This window comes from Platichthys flesus, chromosome 10, assembly GCF_949316205.1.
Source record: "Platichthys flesus chromosome 10, fPlaFle2.1, whole genome shotgun sequence".
NCBI lineage: Eukaryota > Metazoa > Chordata > Actinopteri > Pleuronectiformes > Pleuronectidae > Platichthys > Platichthys flesus.
Window position 1 is genome coordinate 16,221,750 of NC_084954.1, and position 23,443 is coordinate 16,245,192.

The 23,443-nt window shown below is 43.7% G+C and overlaps 2 protein-coding genes across 3 annotated transcripts; one reads left to right on the plus strand and one right to left on the minus strand.

Annotated features, from left to right (window-relative positions):
* The first annotated feature begins 2,803 nt into the window (after positions 1-2,803).
* On the plus strand, positions 2,804-18,501 carry c10h14orf180 (chromosome 10 C14orf180 homolog). 2 transcript variants are annotated; one of them, XM_062397341.1, is made up of 10 exons: positions 2,804-3,224; positions 3,925-3,955; positions 8,824-8,910; positions 10,212-10,332; positions 12,047-12,077; positions 12,170-12,278; positions 15,074-15,237; positions 15,353-15,485; positions 16,328-16,354; positions 16,687-18,501. In XM_062397341.1, exons 1-10 carry the CDS (start codon positions 3,072-3,074, stop codon positions 16,890-16,892), a joined length of 1,062 nt encoding a protein of 353 aa, XP_062253325.1. In that variant the 5' UTR covers positions 2,804-3,071; the 3' UTR covers positions 16,893-18,501. The 2 variants fall into 2 exon arrangements, with proteins under 2 accessions (XP_062253325.1, XP_062253326.1); XM_062397342.1 differs by lacking the exon at positions 16,328-16,354 and having other exon boundaries at positions 2,806-3,224.
* A 287-nt stretch (positions 18,502-18,788) lies between these two features.
* LOC133961934 (transmembrane protein 179) lies at positions 18,789-21,310 on the minus strand. The gene is made up of 4 exons (XM_062397343.1): positions 20,810-21,310; positions 20,276-20,413; positions 19,706-19,784; positions 18,789-19,612 (listed from the first exon to the last, which is right to left on the minus strand). The coding sequence occupies exons 1-4, from the start codon at positions 21,109-21,111 to the stop codon at positions 19,439-19,441; spliced, it is 693 nt and encodes a 230-aa protein (XP_062253327.1). The 5' UTR covers positions 21,112-21,310; the 3' UTR covers positions 18,789-19,438.
* Positions 21,311-23,443: the final 2,133 nt, after the last annotated feature.

Sequence of the window (23,443 nt, forward strand, 5' to 3'; positions counted from 1 at the left end):
AGGACACAGGAGAGGCAATGTTCCTCTGCAGAACTGCTGGACAGTGCAAAAATGCATTATTCTAACAAATGGCCCACTGAATCATCTAAGATCTATAACCTGTATCGTATAAGTCGAGGAGTGCAATGTGCAAATATCCACAGACTCTGAGGTGGAGATGTGGTGATTTCGGAATATTAAAAAAAAGGCCATGTTTTGATTTTAATCAGAAAATTTCAAGAGTCTTGAGGTTACTTAATTTGTTAGATGCAATTATTTCACATGGGTTTATTATGCAGCTCAATATGCAGAACACTGTTAATATGGATTACACAAAGCATTCACACTAATTGAATATATTGAGGTTTACTGCACTGCAACAAGCAGCTGGTGTTAGATTTATATCTGCGGGAGAGGCTGCTTCATTCTGCTTAGCATTCTGTTGCAGGAGCCGCTCGCCATTCATTTACATTAGTCTACTCTATTGGATTCCCTGGGAACGGCTGCAGTGGACACTGTTTACTGATCATTCTGATGTATTTGTCTACCGACTCCAGGTGACAGGCGATCAATATTCCAACTACAGGTAGATTTCCATTCTTGCCGTGTAGAACGGCGGACATCAGTCAGTATCTTTGTCAAAGTGACTCTCAGCACATTTACAAAAAAAGGTGCTGGGAGCAGGATGTGAGCAAAGGATTGACATCCGTGTGGTGCCAGCAAGTCAAATAAGTCAATCATCCAGGCTGTAAATGTTTATCAGGATGTTGGAAACCAGATGGGCGTTGGTAAAATGCAAATCTTCCCCACGACCGAACGCTTGTTCAGCCTGTGATATGTGCGGCTGCAGCCACATGTGAAATTCCCAGCAGACATTTTGACTACTACTTTTTAGAACATTAATGATGGCTCTGTTTTGTTCACGTGCCCCAGTTAATGATCACAGTGAGCTAGGATAAACAATCAGACAGGGCCCTGAAAGTGAAGCAGATACATGTTTTTTTTTTACAGACCTTCTGTATCATTTGTCATTTCTACAGATTCCTTCTGTATTATTTTTTTTTTTTTTACAGAGTCCGTCTGCATTTTTTTTACACACTCGTCTATTTCTTGTGTTCTTTAGACTCCCTCTGTCTGTCTGCCCCGTTACAATGCCCCAATTACTAACAATTCCTATTACAAGTTGGAGGTGAATGTCTCTAGTGGGTTCGATTCTGGCCTGTTGCCCTTTGACGCATGTCACCCCTGTTCTCTCTCTGTCCCCCTTTCACACTCTGTCCTGTCAAATAAACCCCTAAAAAAAAACCTTCACAGCAGCCAAGAGCAATAAGGCCTATTCATGTTACTTACTATCATAAGCAAACATGGCAAGCACAGTGATTATAAGATATTACATATTGTCAAACTGTCATCACATCAGATATCATAGTATGCCACACTATACGGTTAACACTTTCTTCAGCGTGAAACACATGCGGTCCTGCTCAAGTGGGTTTCCCTTTGCTGCGTGGCTGTTGTCAGATGTTGTTAACATGAAGACGACAACATAGAGTGTGTCTCCTCACAGCTGACGTGTGTCTGATCAGCCTGACTGGCCTGTAATGAGGAAACTGAGCCCAGTCTTTTTTACATTTCCCGATGATCGGCCTGCAGTGTCCCTTCACCGCCATCACATCAGAAGCTGTGTCTCTGCGTTCCGACGCTGTCCACGCCGCAGTGAGCACAATCACTTGTGGGTGACCCTGCTAGTGTGGATGGAGGCGCTAATGGGGCCTGCGTCAACATAATCAAGTCCCATGGCTGCTCTGGATGCTGTTAGTCCAGAACGAGCACCGTCCACAGCTCCCCGAGTCTGACCTGCCAGTGCCAGTTTAATACTCTGATCTCCTCCCCCCCCCCCCCCCCCCCCCCATCCACTGGCGTTCACAGCCATTAAAATCCCATTTTGCTTAGCTGGGTGCGACGGACAGTAATGGAGACTGACTCTGCCCGTTTGCTTTGTGTTCCCCCCACCGCCATTAATTTCCCCCCAGCCACCAAATGGAGCGAGGGTGGGGAGGGGTGCTGCTCTCAAAGTCGGGAGGCATTCGTGATCCTCTAGATCACCGGTGCCGGGGCCACATCTCTTCTCCTGGGCTCCCTCGCCCTCTCCCCGGGCACAGATCGGCCTCACATTAAGGTTGATTAGCAGAGTGTGAAGGGAAGTGAGCAAACATTCAGAGAGGGCACTCCTCGCGGATAAATATTTGTTGTCCTTGTTTGGATAGTGTATCGTAATGACCATGTGTATGCATCAGCTCACCAGTTTGCTTTGAAGGCAATTTATAAATGCCCGGTTCCTGTGTGGTGATGTAAAACATGCTAACGCAGCATCCCCCGCGGTTTGGACGCTGGTGCACACATCTCGTGCACTCCTCATTTATAAATCATGGGGCAGCAGGACTTGAAATGATTTCCTCACAGTCTGTAGATGCAGAGTACATGATGCAGAGCTCGGTGAAGGCACAGCAGCAAGGACATTTTGGCTAAACACTGGATGAAATTTGAATTTGACAGCAAATTGCAGTTATCTATAGAATACAGATCATGTGCACACTGTTTGCTCTTCATCATCAAAACAAACAATCCTTGCATTTTCCCTGTTTTAGGATTGGAGAGAGAAACAATGTGCTACACACACTCTGGCGGAGCTACTGTGTGTGAGCAAGGCAGGGATTGGTGCAGAGCTCTGCCACTCAAACAGCAAATACTCTCCGACTTCCTCTGTCCTCCTTTCCTGGTGCAGCCTGGGAGGAGGGAGGGGAATGGATCTTTGCTGTGTGAGTCGCTGGAGCTCCCTCAGCCGGCTCCTGACCACCTGTCCTTGACTTACTGTGCTCAGACGTGACTGAGAGAAAGCAGCTCACTGATCCTCCAGCAGCCTTTGTGTTGTCTGTGTCGATGCCTTTTTTTTTTCTCTCCACCTCTCACTTGGTGTGTGGCTGTGTCTTTCTACCTGTGGTGCCTTCAGTGGACTGGCGTAAAGAGCAGTGTTCATCCTCAGCCGCTGGAGCTCTGATGGGAGGCAGTGCTGGCTCCGGCTGGGACTGGGGATGCTGAACAGGGGGAGGGAGGGCCTGTTCGAGCTGGGACAGCAGCTCCAGCAGCAGGGGGAGTACCAGGCCGCCCTCCACTGCTTCCTCAGCTGCCTGCTGGGACTGAGCCATGTGCAGACCTTCACCTCTCTGCCCAACTGCCTTCACCAGGTGAGCCACATGAGGACTGGGTGCACAGACACACACACACACATACACACACAACCTGTATCTACCTCACTACCTTCCTTTGTCTTACACACACGTTCACTACAACCATCCATAAAACGTGCCGTCTCGTGTTTGTACAGCTGTGTACACACATCTGCATCACTTTTCCTTTGGGGAATCATAAACAGGATGCAGTCAACCTTTAGCTCCAACACCAATGTCAAATCTAACAGCACAGTGCATCATGTGTGCCAGTGTTGACACAGACGATAATATCCGCCTCAGTAGGACAGTGCATGCTGCTAAATGAGGTGTTTCATACTGTCTCTTCCAGTGTGTGTGTGTGGGGGGGGGGGCTATGTTTTGTTAATTCTGAGGTCTGGGACGTTAGTGTTTTGGCACCACAGGTTACACACAGAGCTACTTTACGAGGCTCACCCCACAAAGACAGGGCTACAATTTTCCTTATGTTTAGTGAAGCAACGTCTCTGATGTCAAAACCCGGCCTTTACTCCAGAGCTGTGGAATGCCTGGTATGATTGTCGACTACAGCGACGGTGCTGAGAGGACGGCTGAATTACTTGTTATGACAGCCCATCACATCCTCCATACACACACACACAAACACATAGATACAGGAATCTTGTTGGAAATGAATGATTTAATACTTATCCCTCCCTTGTTTTTCTGTGCTTCACAGATTGCAGAGCTCTTCATCACTGAAAAGAACTGTATCCTTTCTCCGCTCGCCGTCGCACATCCGACACTTTTGCTTTCACCGTCTGGTAAGCGTCAGCAAGCGGCTAACTATAAAACCAGCATTCTATTTCTGAGAGGTGAATGTGCAGAGGATGGTGATGGGAGGCGGCTGCTGTGAATTCCAGCACAATGGAGGATGTCGAGCCTTTATGGGAGGCTGTGTAAAGCGGGAGGGATGAGTGAATGTCTTTGGGCAAGTTCATAATAACACGTTTGTCCCAGAGTGCCGCACGTTTTGTGTGTCGCTCAGGCTGTGTCTGTCTCTTAAGAGGATTTGTAGGCTCTTATCTCCTCTCAACAGAGTGGGAGAGCACTAATTAACCTGTATCGGCACTGACTAGCCCGTGCATCGCCAATTCACTGCCTCTATAAACTAAAGCATAGAGGTAATAGAGAGGCGTTAGGTTTCAGGATAGATTACCTCCACGGCTCCTCTCCCCCGTCACTGAGACAGTCCAACACTTAACTTGCCAGCTCATGTTATCTACCTCGGCGAGGCACTTCCCTCCCTCCCCCCCTCACTGTCCATTTTCCAAAATAGGTCAATTTGCTGAGCTGAGCTCCACCAGTAGCCGTCAGAGTCCCAGAAGGATAGGGTGGCTACTTAAGATGGTCGTCTACCATGACGGGGTTAAATCTTTTGACATACAGTCCAATATTACATCACATCATCAATAGTAATGGTGTCATGTTGGGTCAACTGTGGCGTTTTTTTATGTATGATACAGTTACCAGGTTATGCTCTTTACTTGTAGTGTACTAGATTACAGCCATGAGATTGTAGCCACATCTTAAACTGCTGGATATTTCAGGAGCAAAAAGGAAATATTTATTTATATTTACTAGGATGGCCATCAATAGAGCGTGAAGCTCCGCCAAGGCTAACGCTCTGTCTCGATGTGTCAAAGAACACGAAAAATAATTCCGAGATCGGCCTGTTTTATGTCATTTTTAAGGAAATAAATTCAGTAGTTTTTGCGTAATACTGCTAACTAACAAACACGCAAATAACTACAGATGAATGGGCACTCAGAGATCGCATACCTCAGCTAAGGCTGATGGTCACTTTATCACCATAATGCATGTATATTTATTGCATCAGATACAAACACCATGAAGATAGTACTTTTATTCAAACTGCTAGGGTTAGGGTTACAAGACAAAACCCATGTTAATCACAGCCAACATAACTCTTTTCTAATATAGATGAGATAAATATTTGTAACTATTGAGTAACTGAATAAAGATCACTACTCTAAAAGTACTTAAATTACTTAAATCACATTTTTAGCATTATCAAGATCTGCACAAAATCTTTTCATAGATACCAGCACTCTACATCTGCATCTACTGTTTTTTTCCTATAAATATCTGTGCATTATTTCTTAAGAAATTCACCAAAAATTGGGAAAAGACCAAAATGTCCTCGTACTGTTAAAGAAAGGGAAAATTAATTAAACATCACCCCTGACCCATACCTCATCATCCAACAAGCTTCCTGGTAATCTGTCCAGTAGATTTTGTGCAGTCCTGCATCAAACACACACAAAGTTTGTAATAAATTTAAAAGCAATAAAGACATGAAAAATATGTAATCAGACAACAAACAAGATAATAATATATACAAATAAGATCCTTGCGGATTGATAGTATACATTGATACTGTTGTGTTGTGTTGAAAGATTTGGACCTTTCCCATAAAATGTTTCCTACATTTATTTTAGGAAGTCATGTTGTGATCTTTGAGATGGTCCCTCAGAGAGGAAGGTGAAAGGTTGTCATGCTCAAACTGGAAGCAGGATGTGGGAACTTTGCTGGTTCACAAGAATGTTTACAACAGCTCTCTCTGCAGTGTCTCCTCACATGTCGTCTCTCAGTCTAACCAACGCCACGACCAGTAAACAAAACTGAATCATCCTATTCAGAGAATCTGATTTCATTGTGTTCCACTGGCTTTGATCCAGACAAATAGTTGCAGCTGATAGTGGCCGTGCCCGCTCAAGGTTTGATGTGCTGTTATCAGAGCGGGCAGCTTGTGCACAAGTGACCTCTGTCCAAAGCCAAAATCTCTTTTGAGTGTTTACTGATAGACGTTTCATGGAACTTCAGACTCAAATAAATCAGAATATCCGATAATAGCCTTTACATTTACTACGTTTAAGTCGATATTCATCTAGGAAACTAGTAGAGTGTCAAAAGAACATATATATATATATATATATATATATATATATATATATATATATATATATATATATATATATATAGTTGTCTGACATTAAAGGTCCAGTGTGTAAGATTTAGGGGAAAGGAATCTATTGGCAGAAATGGAATATGAAATACTCCTAGTGATACTTTCACTAATGTGTTTCATCTAAACTGTACAATTTTTTGTTTTCTCTAAACTATAAGGGGCCCTTTATATTTACGTCATTACCTCCTCTCTACGGAGGTCGCTATGTTTTTTACAATCTTCCAAACTGGACAAACTAAATACCTTATGAGTTTTTTATGGCAACTGTATGATAACACAGGTTCTCATCTTTTCGAGGGGAGGTCGAGGTGAGGGGTATTTAGCTGCAGCTTCACCACTAAATATCACAAAATTCTACACACTGAACCTTTAATAATTGAAGACAGATCAAACTAGTAGAGTGCATACTTCCACTAAGGACCCATATTTGAAATTCGCTAGAGCTGGATTTTTATTTGGATCTGAAGCATTTGCACACACTCATAGATATAAGTCCCCTTGGGGTGTCTAAATTTCTCATCAAGATCCATGATCTTCTTGGAATGTGTCCCGTCCTTCCACCAACCATCATCCATTCAGTTATTTTTGTGTAATCCTGCTTCCAAACACAAAAATAACCAACAAACACATGAAAACATGCCCTCATGGTGGAGGTGATGAAATAGAGAAGAGACAGTGAACTCCATGAGATTATACAGCAGATCAGATGTGCATTCTGAAGGTGCCTGTGTGAGTCCCTGTGAAGTTTTGAAGTGCAGTCCGATTACAGTTCCCTGCTGGTTGATTATGTGTATATTTGTGTGTATGTGAGGGCAGCACGGTTCCTGGAGAAGGTTGTGTTAGGTTCCTGTTGTGGCATAGTTTTGATCCAGCCAGGCTAAGAATAGCCGGCAAAAGAAGTGCTCTGACCTTTGATGAAGACTGTTCCTAATCCTCGCTCCCATAGGCTCACACTTATACTCATCTTATTTCGGGGCCGGCAGGTGACTCCCAGGAGCTGCGACCCCAATCATCCTTTAATTTATCTCAGGATTCATTGAAAACATCAGTGCCAGATTTGGGCTATTGTGCGCAATAATGATGTAAATCCCAGGGAGGTTTGTGTTATTGAAAATGCCTGGTTTTCATGATGGGCTGCTCTGACATCTCTTAATGTACTGTACACTGAATTATTCACATGTACATCTACTTTCAACATCCATCCCTCAGCATCCACCTTCTTTTCCTGTGGCGACCCACCATTCACATTATTACCTCCGCCAAGGAGCTAATGGTTTTCCCCATGTCCATTGGTTTGTTGGTTTCATTGCAAGCAAGTAAACCCAATAACAATTTAAGATATTTCCATGAACCTTGGTGGAAGGATTAAGTAAGGGCAAGGGAAGAACTCTTTGAATTTGCTGCGGATCTGGACCAAGGACATATATTTATACTTTCTTTAACATTGTGTGGTTTTCAACATTGCCACCATGTTCCCGGGAATAATTCATTGCCCTCTATAAAAAAGAGGCACATTTAGGGAATTGATATAAATGGGATATTTGATGTAGCTTGATTAAATTAAAGGAGACGGTGAGGCTTTGGCAGAAGTATGTGCAATCTTCTGATTAAATGTTGTTCTATCTTAAATATTACTGTATGAAAAATGTATTTTTCTTTAGGGACCACGTTGTGTGTACAGCTTTAATTTGAGCAGTGTCTTGGTTTCCTTGGCAAGTGTCTGGTCTTCAGTAGTGTAGAGTGCTGACATTATTCTCCTGGTGACACAGTGAAGGAAACCAGCTGCTGTGTTTTTCATCTCCAAGGCCAACTGTTCTCTGAGAGTGGAAAACTACTATCCATCTTTACAACCTCAGTTTAATATTGTAAATATATTGAAGTGCAATTGGCAAGTATGGTCATCCAAAGTGAAGTTCCTCGAATGGAATGAATGTTGCTTTACAGATGAGAGCTCTGGTGCTAAGTAGGACATTTACTTCGGCAGGGCTGTGTTTATTTTAAGCATTCCCCCGTCCATTGGTCTTTTAAATTCACCTGACAAGCATCAAAGGTGTCATTTTACCGCGGCACGGACACAACGTGAGCGAAATGCTTTTGACATAGTGAACAGGCTCTATTTTTAGGTGGCTTTAAATAGTCTTTTAATGGAAACAAAAAAAGAACCTGGTAATGAGATAAATAAATAAATAAATAAATAATTATCCGAATAAGGCTGGACAGAACATGAATAACAAAAGACAGAACCAGGCATCAAAAAGACAGTGTGATATGAGATACCAAATGCAATCAGTAACAACTGTATTGTAAGTTTCAGCAAACAAAAAGTGACAAAAACAGCAGATAATGGCACAAAAACAATGGAGTTAGCCGCCGGATAGAATCTGTGTTTCCTAAATCCAAACCTCAACATCAACAATCTGGGTCACTGTGCTCGCTGCTCGCCCCCAAAGGGGTCCTCCTCCAGAGGGATGGAAACAAAAACAAAAAAACGGGCAGTGTTGGAGTTGGCCAACGAGGCTGTTTTTAACATCAACAACTGACTAATCCCATTGACAACTGAGACCCATCCTTCACCCATATAAACAGATGGGAAGGCCCTCCAGTTCATCCAGGCTGAGAAAATGTTCTATGAGGTGGCACTGATCGAGCTCACAGCTCTTCATGGGAGCACAGGCAAGTACTTCTGACATTATAATACTGATGAATATACTTTCGCGAATATTTGTGTGTAGGTATATTGTTCAGCTTCCGATTAATCATCTTCTTTGAGGGTGCATGTTTATTTACTTTAATTTGAAGAAATTATAGGAAATCATGAGGAAATTATTATAATAAATGGATTATTGATATTTTCGTATAATATTCCTTTGATGGGTTTGTAGCAAGGAAAATGTTCAGGATGATTTTTAAATATGTTGGATCTCACTTTATGTTGTATTTTGAGACTGTTAGTGAAGCTTCTCACACTCTGTTTATATTCGGCAGCTTCCCAGATTCACTTTTAACCTGCTACTACAAACTAACCAGCTAATAACGCACCCGCTGTTTTTCTGTGCCTCCTCCCAAATCTATTCTGATGAACTTATTAAGCGGATATGAAATGAAGTCCCATTTCATCCAGTTCCATCTTTGTGTACGATGAACCTGGTGGAGCTTTAAATGAGCATTCACCGCAAGGCCGCTCATTCATCACCTGCTACTGCCGCCGCTCCAGCCGTCTGCCTCTTCCTCTGTGTCTGCTGCTGAGGCAGCAGTGCAGCGTAGCGTGGGCACAGCGGAGGACGGGGACGGGTGTAGTAGAAGAAAAATGGCCACACTTTACACTATCTCATTAGGGGCCATGTGTCGCTATAGAATACTGAGGCCCCTAATTCAGCACTCACGCAGATTGAATGCTGGACTCCTCCAGGGGCAGAGCTGGCACTGACGCTGCACTTTACAAGCTTCCTTTCTCTCACCCAGTGTATTTTCAAATGCATCCTCCTCCTGTGTGTCCCCACTGACAGCTGTTGTGATTGTCATTCTGTGGTTCTTGTATTGCAAACAAAAGGCTTTGCCGTTTCCCATGATTTATTTGCATTCTCTCTTTGCACGAAGTACAATCCAAACTCATTTCCTCCGTCATTGTGCTTGGTGTGTCCAGTACAGACTGTATGTTTGTGGTGTGTCACCATGTGCATGCATGTGTGTGTCTCAGTGTTCCAGTGGGCGTGGCGAGTGTGTTGTTTGACTCACTTATCTGCTCTCTCCTGCCCTTATCTTTGCTCTCTCAGCTCCCGTCCTCAGTCGGCTCCACTCTGGTGCTCAGGCTTCAAGTCTCCAGGAGTGCACCGACAGGCTTTGCCACATACTCAGGCTTTATTTTTCAAACTCTGTGCAGCAGCAGAGAGGAAATAATAGTGAGGAGCCAAGGCTAGATAGGAAGACTTGAGTGGTTATTGACTGTGTTTCCATGCCCTGCGTGTGCATAACAGGGCCTCAGGAGGAAGCTACGCTGGGCTCTGCAGGATGGACGACCCCAGAGGAGCTGTCGGAGCAGGCCTCCCATGCTCAGCACCTCGAGCGGCTGGCTCAGCTCTGCATCATGAGCAAACAGTAGGTAAAACTGTGTCCTGCTGTAGCTTCTGCTGTACTGCTCAATGGGTTGTTCCATCTTCTGTAGGCTCATTATGAGCACATCTGATGTACATGTTGCCAATTTTACATACGTTTAAAATATAATATGCATACGTGTCTTAGTTACTTTTGACCCTTCGGCATTTCACAGAGCAGAAGTGAATACATTGCAAATTCAGGTGTAACTAAGCAAACAGTATATTGCCTGTTATCAGTTTTATTACGTAAGCAGCAGCTCATTGTGTAATGACAGATAATAAATGATTATATGATACTAAAAGTTAGCATATTAGACATTTATTTTAAAGAAATGTTTTAAAGAAAGACAATTCACCATACTTAAAATAACGAGACAGTTTAAAAAAGATTATGTATATATTTGCTTTTGTTAACTTTTCAAGAGTACAAGTCAACGATGCACTTCACCTGTCACAGATGGGACATTTTGGTTACAGGCTTGTACATCCACACATTTGTCTCTCTGGAGTGGAAATTTTCTGAACTAGATAAACTCCAGCTCCAAGTCTTTTTAGCCCGAGTTGAATTTCCCTGTGGATGTAGAGAAAAGAGACACCGCACTCTACGTGAGTGTTACAGGAGGAACACCTTAACAGGATCTGCTGTCTCCTGTTGCAGGGGTACTTTGTTAGGCTGTAGCATGCGCCCATTTTCTGTGCCTCTGTTGTCATTGTTGAGAATAGGTCATTTAACCTGATTGCCAGAGCGGGTGACAGGGGGCAGTTGGTTTGCTCTGCAGAGGGCTTCACTAATGCATGGAGCATGCAGTAATTAAATGTAGATGAGATGGTTTGAAATACGATTCTGCTCTTTGATTTCTTCGTGTAGATTTTCGAAATTTACCCAGTGAGGAAAGAAAATACAAACTAGGGTAATGGTCTTAAAGCCCTCACTCCCTCCGCCATAATCTTCAGCCATGGTTTTTATTTCCTGCCCACAGGATTCTGTAGGATACTTCCTGAAACTTTCAGCCATGTCGCAGGAAGTGGTTCGGGCTGGCAAAGGGCTTTTCTGTCTTTGCTGATCAGGTGTCCCCTGAGAAAGACCTAAAGCAGCGCAAACTGACACCTGGCCATTACTAATTGAAAGGGAAGTGTGGTTTTGGAACAGCGAAGCTGACATCTGTCCAACTAAACAAAGCTTGCTCTACATCGACAGGCACGTGTGAGGGTGTGAATGTCCTTGGCTGGCTCTCCGGGGCAGATATGAGCAGAACAGCTGGCAAACTCTCAATGAGCCACATCATGTTAACCTAGTTTAGCACTAAGTTGAGGAGTGCTGGAAGGGCACGAGTTGGTAAACCAACCTGTGAGCCCCATGCCTTCTGTTATTCACCCTGGACGGAACACAGGGGCAGCCGGCGCTGGCAGAAATAAACAGTTCAACTTCCTCCGTAAGGCGCCGGGGGCCTGGAGCCCTGCTGTCTGTGTCCATTCACAGCACACACATGTTGAGATTCCTCATGCTGCTGCATTCAAAACAATGCATTAATCGACTTTGAGTACTCAGTATTTATGTTTTCCAATGGAAGAAGAATGTGTTTAGATAGAATCCATCTGATAATCCAGAGTCATCCGTGTTTTAAAGACGGCACATGATTTTACTCCAGCTCCACAGAATAAGAAGCGGTAGTGCATTTGTTTAATGGTGCTATCTTCTATTGTTTTCCTTTCAGACCTCACCTCGCTCTGGAATACAGCGGTAAGGTGCGTACGCTTCATCACCCTCTTCGGACTTTAGAACAAATCAAAGGTTTTTTGCTGCTCAAATATAAACTGGAAATCCCCACGTCTTTCAGGCTACAAAGATCCACCAGAGGGCCTTCGGTAATGATCACCCAATCACAGCCAGGAGCCTGGAGCTTATGGCCACCGTCTATGCTGAGATTGGCAAGAATGAATATTCAGGTAAACACTCAGTGGGTACAGAGGGTGGAACAGCAAACACCACTATCATTCTGGAGTGATGTTTCGACAGGAGGGTGACGACCACAGCCAGACTAATAGACAGTGCAAAACAAACACGGGTGCATGACTCAGAAAATAATAGCAGAGGAGGCCTCTCCCGGCCATTTAACTCCGCTAACGCTCAGTGTGACACATGAAGGGGGGAGAGGGGCGCTTTCCTGTCTCGTGAGGCATGACAATACCAGTACAGTGATGTTAATGTCAAGACCATTAACGTGACCTGTTTCACACAAGTGGAGAACGTTTCTGCTTCAGCGAGCTCCCAGCAGAGTGGGCACGCAGGTTAGTTCCGTTCACCTCTAAACCATGTCCACCCATTACAGTGTTAAATTAATAAACACTGGCAGTTATTGGGGACACGAGTGGTTTTTTGTGCGGAGCAACAAAAAGAAGTGCGACAGTTTGAAGGCGCGGTGCAGTTGTACAGTGCGTGTGTTTGCTTGGCTTGCATTAAGAGAGGGCAACACTGACTCTGAACTTTCTCTGCATTTTTGTGAACACTGCTGTAAAATACAGAAAAAAATGAAAAACACAGCAGTGGGAAGAAACCGTTCTTGTTGTTGAGTCAGCGTTGTGAGTCGGTGGAGCTGAACACAACCTGCTGCGTAAAAAAGACAACTGCAGACACAGATTTACTGCTTCTCCTTGTTTTTCCACCTCACACTCTCCGAAACATGTGTGGGGGGGGGGGTTAGAGAGCGGTTATGGTTGTTGGCGCAGATCAGTCCACACGTGCACACTTCTCGTGACCTTTTACTCTGTATTGTACACAGAGGAATCCTCTTTGACCCACAGTGAGAGGCCTCGACTGAGACGTGTTTACAGCTGTTTTACCCAGATTCCTCTCACTGGGTCAGCCAGCCTCCGTCTGCTGCCAAACAATTTGTGTTTGAATTAGACTCAATCAGTTGCAGTTAGACTGTAATATTCAGAAACTAAGTACCTATTTTAACAGCTGAACATCATGGTTCACCTTTTTAGAAAAGGAAGTCCATTAAAATTTAATGTGGACGTTTAAAAATGTTAACACCATCATTGAAACACGCAGAGGCAACGGGGCAGCATTTAATCACAAAGTACAGGGGAAACCAGGCATTGCAGTCTTTGGTCTGTTCTCCCCACGTCCCTTCCCTGTGGGCCATCATCTCTGTGTGCATGACAGGGCGCCACACTTATTTTTGGGGGACTTGTTTACTGGCCAATCACAAGCAGCCTCTGCACAGGGCAACTGTTGGCATGTTGACAAACCTGCATGGATTAGGAAATAATGTTTCCCTCATAGGTTAACATTGCAATCGAATTATGTAACTGGTTGTTAACTTCAGTTATTGTTAGCCTGACCTTGACGCCATTTTCACACCCCCTCAGAGACAGGGAAGATGTGGTTGGAGGAAAGCAGGATGGCCTCAATACATGTTCAGATCTTGTCCTCTCATGCTGGACTTAGGGCGCCCTGAGCACTTCAGTGACTCACTACTCCCTTTTGATTTACAAACTGGTTTTACAAGACAAGTGCCGGCTAGCTGGTTAGAACACAAACTTCAGTTAATACTTGTGCAACACAATCCTTTGACATAACGTCAACAATTTTCTTCATACTTTCTTCAGACGTTATTTTTTGATTATTAAACTGAAATACTTACAGATTGCATTCATTAAAGTGGATAGTCAATTCCTAAATTCAAAATTTTGTGTACCATTTTAGACTTTCACGGAATCTGCCAAAGTCCTCGTAAGAAATTGAAGCAATAAACCACCAGGCACAAGGAGCAGCTCTATTCCAAAACTATAGACTACAATAAAATGTTAAAAAAGATTCTTACTCCATCAAAAAGATCAGACTTTCCTCCGTCAACAAAAAGAATAAATACATCACCCTCCATCATTTTTCTCCATCATCCCCTAATAATTTTCCTACGACAATTTAACTGTCTGATGTAATATAAACTTTTTATTGTTTGACCATCTGTAAAAGTGGCAGTGTGATTTAGTTGTCTTTTTCCATTTTGGTAAACTGTCACTCACACGAGTATGTTGTGCCTTTGAGTAGATGTTTGTGCTGCATATTTAGTTTCTTAATCATCTGTATCAAGTTTCCATATCATCCAAATCTTCTTAAAGGAACATGTTCATCTTACATGTAGAAGTTTATTCCAATAATGGCTTCCTGATTTATCATTAGACAGATTGTAAAGCAATTCTCAAGCCAAATTAAAAAAAGATGCTTGAACTGTTCAAGTCTTGTCTTTTAATCAACAATTCTCTCAGGCCACTGTGGTTGTAAATGATTCAAAACAGATCAACTGATTAAATCATTGATCATTCCGACAGATAACAACACATTCACATTCAGTTGGAGAGAGGAGAAACTTTTAGACAATAGAAATGAAGCAGGAACAGGGCGGAGTCTTTTTTCCTTTATTAATACTGGGTAGTGGTGTATTGTCAGATGTGTGATGAGATCAATACTATATGTAAATCTGCTGAATATCTACAGCTTTTAGTGCAAAGATACTGAGGATAAAAGAGTTGCTTTGACTGTCCTCGTATCAGCGTTTGTAACTTAAACCGAGTCCCACCTGGCGCCAGCGGAGTCAACACTGGTGTCTCCTCTCTGCGTCACATTTGCATGCTGAACTTTGAATATTTAACTTCGCCTCGGTGCTTGTAAACTCCAGTGTGAAGCAGCGCTAGATGACCGCTCATGTACCGTGTGGTCATGGTTCTTCTTCTAGACTCCCTGGGTCAGTGTGTGTCTGCGCTGTCCAAACGCTTCGCTGCTGCAGAGTCCATCAGAGACACCGTCAACTGTCTTCCTCACTCCCACCGGGAGAAACACTCAGAGGTCCGACACAGGAAGGACAGCCGCCACCACCCGGAGGACGCACCAAAACCTAAGGTAAAGAGTCTGCAGGCTTCTTTCTCTGTGTCTCTCAGCTGTGTGTTGCTGCCCCTTACCTGTGTCTCTGGAGCATGTGATGAGTATTTATTTTCCTGACCTTTATCTAATATAGATAGCCAATGGCAAAGTCCCCACCTCCATTCTAAAGAGGCCAAGCCCAAACTATGGGTCAGACGCGGAACTGAACCATCGGCGGAAAGGCGAGCGGAGGGTTCGATTCCGAGAGCCAGAGACCACAGTACACGGTGAGAACATTGAGTTGCAGTTTGCTCAGAGTCTGTCAGACGTGTTTGTACAGCCAGAGAAGTTACACTGCCCTCAGCAGCTGCAGCACTTCAGCCAAACTGGTCCAGTGACTGAATATCATGTACATACCGTTGTTTGCTGTCTGAATCCGGCGTGTGTTTTCTCAAGCTTCCTCCCACAGTCCAGAGACATGCCAAGTGGGGTTAGGTTAACTGGGAACTTAACATCGACCATAGGTGTGACTGGGACTGTGGATGGTTTGTGACTGTATGTTGTGATACTTGCGACCTGTTCAGGGTGAACCCCGCCTCTCACCCGATCTCAGCTGGGATTGGCTCCGGCTCCCCCTGCGCCCCTCTAATTAGAGGTATAGATGATGGATGGATTTTCTGCAGCTCTACATTTACAGGGACACGTAAAAGAGAATTCACTGACATGGCAACACTATGAAGGCAATTTTAATTAGTTCTCGATGAAAATTATTGCCATCCCATTTTATGTAGGGCCCTCAACCCACGTGTACCAGTGTTGTATATCCACTTAGCAGAGACGAGGCACAGAGAACTAAAAAGCATCAAAACATCCCTGCGTTGCATCGTAAACTCTTCCCCCCCCGGGGGATTCTGCACTATTTAAAAAATATTGTAAAGCCGAGAGACGTCGAAACATGAGCAAGTGATTTACTCTTCCCGATTAATTATGCATGCAAATGAGGCCCCATGAAGTCTGCTGCAGAGAGATAGTGGAGTGTGTGAGGGCCCAGCAGCTGGTCTGTAGCTGCTGTACCCCACAGAGGTCGCCTCTTGTTGACTGACTGGCCTGTTTTCTGTCGGCTCCGCAGACATCCCTTGCTGCGACTGTTTAGGTGGTAAGTGTATCTGCAAGTGTTCAGAGCCACTGTGTGCATTTGCATGAGGGAATTAAAGCAACAGTGCACTTTTTAATACCCGAGTTAATCAGGCAGCGAGGAAATTGATTTAGTTCAGTTGTGAGGTTCTAATTGTGGGTTAAATGTGCCTTCTGATTCACTTCTTCCACTGCCATGCCAACTGGAGGTTATCATAACCCACTTTATAATGTGTGTGGGACACAAAAAGCACAGTTGTTCTCCTCTACACTCTAAACCTGCAGTCCCATTAAATCACAAACCAGTCCTCATTGACAAATCATAACCGTGAAAATCTGTTTCTCCGTACGCAGCCTATGAGACGACGCGGTCCCGCCCCCACCTCGCCCTCTTCACCTGCCTCTTCCTCCTGATGTCATTCCTGGGTGTGGCCATGTACTGCACAGACCGCCGGCGCCCGCAGCGAGTGTGCGAGGAGCTGGAGGCCGCGCTGGCTGTCTACCTGCTGCATATGAAGCAGCTGGTGTGGGGCTGCTGGATATGGCTGACCATGCAGTGACTGAGACTGACCACAGGTGGAGACATGGAGCCTTCTTTCATTTTTTTCAGAGCCCACGTCGTTTCCTTTTTACCTTTGAAGAAAAACACCTCAGCCGGTTGGAACGGCTCCGTCTGCGGGGTCCAACCACGCTCACCGTGAAAAAGGGAAAAACCTATGACCCCAGAAATATGTAGCTTCCATGTCTTTATGTATATACGTATTATATCCTTATTTAAGTTGTAAGGACGTTCATCTGCAATGTTGATGCTCACATATAACACTAAATCACCAGACAAGAGATTCTTCAGCTCATGTCACATTGTTTGTGGGTGAATGTCTCCATGGAATGCAAAATATTTATTTTGTTACGTTACATGATTTGCGTGTATCAGATATGACACAGAAGTGAATGTGTATGTATGGCTCAGTGTACTAAGGACTATCACAGTATTCTGCCTTGTATTTGCACATAAATGAATGTTAGAGGTGTTTGGAAACAGCTTTAATTGGCCCGGCGCACATGAGGAGGAGGAGGAGAACGGAGGAGAACGGAGGCGCAGACTGTTCGACAATGATCCGTAGGCAAGACAACACAGGGCTGCATCACTTCACAGGTTGAATGACTAACAGGTGACAAACACCTCTTTCTTTACAGACTTTATATTGTCTGTGTGGGTGAACGCCGGCTGGTTCCTCCTTCCACTGAGGAAGCACAATATTATCTTATCATCCAAGAGAATATACTCTGACAGAATGAATGCTAATGCTTGTGACCAGACTTCTCTTTATAACTGCTTGAATCCAACAAAAAATTCCTTCACCCTAAATGTTATTTATTCTTCTATACTGTATATCTGCATCTACACAAATATCCAACGTTCGGTTATTTCGAATTTTTTTCTAACTTTATCTTTTTTTTACCTGTTAGATTTCTATTTAAAAAGAAAACAACAAAATTAAGGTTTCTATCATGATGTCAAATCCTCATCAAGCTTCGGACAAGTGGATGGATGGATGGATGTTGGTTTGATGAATACTTGTACAAGAAAAAATCAAGGATTCCCTCTTGAATCTAAATCCATGACTTTTTCAAACAGAAACATAATAGAATCTAATGGTGAAGTATTGTTGATGAAATCAAGTATTTTAAACAGCCAGATCACTACACGACTGGATTATAGGGCACATTGATGCACATCCCGAAAACCTCGCATTACGAGCAATAACACACGTCAAATAGTTTCCGGTATAACATTTTTCTTTATATATATATATATATATATATTATATACACATGTATATAACAGGTTTCAGGGAACTCAGAGGGAAAGTGTTGGATTTGTAAGAGCTCACATTTGAACGTCAGAGCAGCATGAGGCGATGAGAATAAAGAACTACTCTCAAGTCTGTACTGTCAAAACTAAATTGTCCTTAGCAATAAAAACAATACACAGTGAACTCATGTCCTGTATGTGCACATTAAGCTTAGAGGCTGCTTTTCACCACTGTCCAAACTTTCACGGTTACACTTTGAAAGAAGTGCCTTTTCTGGAGGGTTTTCTCAGTTCCCACTGTTTTTATGATTTCAATTGTTTTGAATAAAACTGTCATTGCCTATAAAAGTCAAGCAGGTGCTTTCTTCACTGTAACCTCTGAGGAAGATGAAGCCGCTCTCACGCACATGCACTGAAACCAGAGCCTATCCCCTGAAGGAGCTGAAGAGACTGTGTAACGTGTGTGACGCGTGATATGGAACAGGGGGACAGATGCATGCAGGTACAGTTGTGCATCTATTCACAGTAAAGCAGCATATTGGTATGTAGCCTTTAAAGTATAAGGGAGAAGCATGAGTTACAATTTGGCATAAGATTGGATCTCTTCTTTTTTTTTTATCTCACCTGACTTGCTTTAAGTATTTTTTAGGAACCTGCTGCCTGAGACACGACGGTCCTGAACTACAATTTGTCGTTTTTAATTATAAAGACCCTTATGTAACTCTAAAGCAAACATCATTGGACTTTGCTGCAGCATGCAAAGACTTCTCACATCATCCTACCATGGAACATGTGTATTTGGCGTATAAAACAAGAGGATATCTCTTCACATCTAAAAACCACCCTATAAAATCGCCATGCATTATGTCCATGCAGCAGTTTCTGAAGAACTTGATCGATCGGCCGATCCATTTGAAGTCAATAATACTCTGCTGCTAAATGGAAAGTCATGAGTTGAGAAAAAAAAAGGGTGCAATCTCCACCGGATTGGTTTTAATACTATCAAAGGCTCTATTTGTGTGTGAACACAGTGGTAGAATAAAGCAGGACACTGAGGATTAGCAAACACTGGTAGATTTCTGAGGGGGAATCATCTCTGCAGAACAAAGCTAAAACCAGCAGTTCCATTCAAACCACTGGTCAATGGAAGCACAAGCCAATAGATTTTGATTGTCTACATGGGGAAACATCGGTGTTTCTTGTGGCAGGTGGAGGACGATACATGGTTGGGTGTGAATGACAATGTGTGTGTCTGCACATCCCCTGGCTTTTTTTTTTTTTTTTTCTCTTCTAGATCATGCCGGTCTTGAGGACGGAGCTGTGACGCGCGGAGCGGCCGAGCAGCAAGTCCTTCTCGTGGATCAGGCTGTCCAGCAGGTCCTCTTGTCTGTAGTTGTGATAAACCTTGAGGAACGCCATCACTGCGATGGCCAGCCAGGTGAGCCAGGCAGCCCACAGGCCAAACTGAAAGAGAGAGAAGTCATAAATACCCCATGAGAGTTTCAGGCTTTTTTGCTGCATTGTCTGGATGATGCTTTATATTAAAAGGTAAACTACCTGAGCTATAGCAAACTGGTCATAAAAAGCAGAGTTGTTCAGGCCAAGTTCTAGATCCGTGTCCTGCAGGTCCTCGCAGCTAAAAGACAAGAGATGCACAATGAGAACCACAGCACAGTAGAAACCACAGGATTACGACACAATGCACAATACATGCAATACATACGCGATAACACAACAGCGATTCTGCCATAACCCATATAGTTCCAGACAATCGCCTAACAATACATCACAATATGTCAAACTGAAGAGAAATAGAAAATGTCCCTAAAGAGGTGAATTGCACGGATTTATGTGTTTGGTATCAGTTACACAGATTATCACTCATCTTAGTACTTTTTTAATCTTTAATAAACAAACTGTAGCTTTTTACAACGTGCCATCGTTCCAATGTTGAATAACCATACACTCACAAAAGTCTAACTATATATCTATAAATATAAAACTAAATAGCTATATTTGGCAGGAGAATATCAATTATCGTATAATGACGATATTTTGACATATAGATATTTCGTCCCACCCCTGGTGATGAAATGCAGTGTCGAGGTTGGAGTGCTGCTCTCTCACCTGCTGGGCATGGTCCCCCCCTCAGTGATGGAGTCGCACCACAGGTTGAAGCCCACGCTGACGATGGTGCTGGACAAGAAGACTGTGAACACCACCAGGGAGCTGATCAGCAGGTTGAGGAAGGCGTTGAAGAGGGAGCTGCGAGCAAAGGAGGGAAGCAAAACAGTCTCATTTCGGCTGCAGCACTGAAACCAACATTCTCTGTGACATCAAACCTGAAACACAGTCCGGACTATCACACAGCAGGATTTAGTGCTGAGGTCACCAAACACCACATAATGTGATTTAGATTTTGTCATGGCAGCACGTGATAGTCCTCCATCTTTACACATCAGGAGGACTATGACTGGTCATTTTTTTTAAAGGGTTTTCTCTCGGTTTCTTTCACAGCCTGTAATGCAGCACATGCACTGTATAATACTTAGAATAGTGCGCACACAGGTGCGTGGAGAGACGCACAGAAAAGGCACATTAGCATTGGACCTGTCATTACATGGAGCCCCGTGACGGAGCGGACTGAGAGGTGGGACTCACTCGTCGTGTCCTTTGCACAGGAAGAAGAGCAGCCTCCACGCCTGCACCGCGGACAGGATGAGGGACGCGATCCCGACGAAGGTGATGAAGCTGCACGAGGACTCGGGTCCCCACTCCTCCACGATGAAGCGCTGCTTGGACACCGTGATGTTCTCGTTCTGCCACATCCCCCGCGTGAACAGCAGGCACCTCCCGCCGAAGTCCTCCGTGTTCTCCGACAGAGGCACCACAGCGATGAAGCCGAACACGAAGGCTAGGAAATAGAGGATGCACTGGGCGAAGATGAGATTGTCGAGGGCCATTTTGACCCCTCCGTGTGTTCTCTGTGGATGGGCTCCCTGTGTCGCTGCGTCCTGGAGGAAGTGCGCCTGCGCAGTGGAGGCGGAGATGCGCGGAGGAGACTAATGAGCAGCATGAGGCCTTCAGGCTCCAGCTCATCCTCTGATAGACAAGTTCATTCATGCAGCACAGTTCAACAGCAAAGACGTTCAAAGTGCTGCACATGAATTATAAAAGAAGGCATCGTGCCAAGGAGTAAAAAGAGAATACAAAATATATAAGAAATAAAAGAGTAGAGTAGCAGTGCAGTGTGAGGAATATGGGATTTTCTTTTTTTATTTGATAAGTGGCAAACTGAAAATTCTTAGATTCATATGATCCATAAGACCTAGTTCCGAATATACAGCATAAAAACTGAACACTGAACACATATTTTTATATATAGCCCCAAAACTCATCATATAATTATTATCATTGAAATATTATTTAATTCAGTTTTATTCGCCGAATCACAACATACTCCAAGCCTGTTTACATTGTGAGGTCCAAAATATTCCCTCATTATCTACTCACCACTGGGTGAAGTGTTTGAGTCCACAAAACACTGCTGGAGCTTCAGGGATAAACAGCGTTGCAGCCAAGTAAATGGTGACCACCTATTCAAATGTAAAAAAAATACTGCTCCTGTGGTGACAAGAAATGGCAAATTATGCTTCTCTTTTTTTTACGTTTGAAGAATTGGTCACCAGTTACTTCAATTGTCTTGGATTTGGCTGCAACGCTTTCATTCACGGCATGTTTGAAAATTCACTGTTTCACTTTTCCTTTTTTGGCTCAGTGAACTGAAGATATCTACGGTTTTACAAACTTCATTTGGCAATAATTTACTTGTTCCAGTTATTGAGTTGTGTTTGTTTATTCGTAAAACATAGACCATCCCTGAGTCAGGTGCTGATGTCAGAGATGCTGTTATTTCTCTATATTCTCGGAAGAACGGATTTTTTTTTTTTTTTATTTAAAAGTACATCTTTTAGTGGCTCATTTTAAAATAGCTGCGTCACTGGGAGACGGAGAAATCTCAACTGCATCTTTGGAAACTCAATGGCCATTGAGCTTAAAATAAGGGTTTGCACTTGATCTAACTGAATGGTTATCTAATCTTATCATCTTTTCTAAGCATTTGTTTTCTTATGATAGAAAACACTTGTTCAATCAGTGGCTTCATTTGCCCTTGTTCACACACCAACACACACACACACACACCCCTTGAGCACACACAAGGCGGCGTGCTCACAGATGAGAGTAATGGTTTGTTTATAGATGGTGACAGAGCTTAAAGAAGGGCAGGTAGCTGTCACAGTCATTTGACATGCTTCAATGAGCCCATCTGGTGAGCTGGACAAGGTGTCTCACCTCTCCTCCCCCCCACCACAACCACCACCACGCACCACCACCACCCCCACTCTGTGCTGCTCACAGTGCCCTCCAGTGGGCAGCTGTCAACCATCACCGACAGATTACTGCATGGTCAGACCCCACCTCATATGATGCATGCTCATTGCCTTGATGTACAACCTATGAATGCAGGCTGCTGCAGAATGAGGGGTTTTCAAAATTGCTCTTATGTTCTCCTCAACAAAAAAAAACAGCCAGAAAATGCAGTCGTTATTTTAAAAGCCTCACCCTGAGCCTTTTTACCCTATAGATATAAATAATCCAGTTTACTGGGACTCACCCCAGCAACATAAAGACAAGTATTTATATGAATGCCTTCCAGACACTGGCCGGTTATTTGTATCCATCATGCAAGCGGCAGTATTTTGCATCCTCTCCCTGGCACATGATTTATGTGTCATTCTGCTACAGCACAGCACTCTGATTTCCATGATGTTATCAGCTCTCAGATTAGCTTGAGTTATTGTGTGAGCGTGTGCATGTGCTTGTGTGTGTGTGGTCTTGACCTGAGCCTTGATTTAAGTCCAACCTTCACTTTGCTTTTTAGCATCCTCAGGTATTGTTACTTATGTTTCATGGCCCGTGAGCATTTTTTCGCTGGGGCAGATCTTTATTCTTGGCCGTGTGATAAATTGTCCAGATTACAATTTCATGTGATAAATCACTTTGCGGTTAGTGTTATGATACATTATTGTAGTTCAGTATTGTGGTGCTTGCGAAACCGCAGTTTCTCCTTTTTCCCACAGAAAAAATGAAATCACAGAGCGGCGAATAGACAAAATAAAAAACAGCCAGGACCTGAGACATCATCTGGTATCAGAGGTGCTGCCACACCTGCAAGGTCGCAGGCAAAGGCCCAACAACTCCATAAGGCATTCCCTCTGCACAAACAGCAGATTA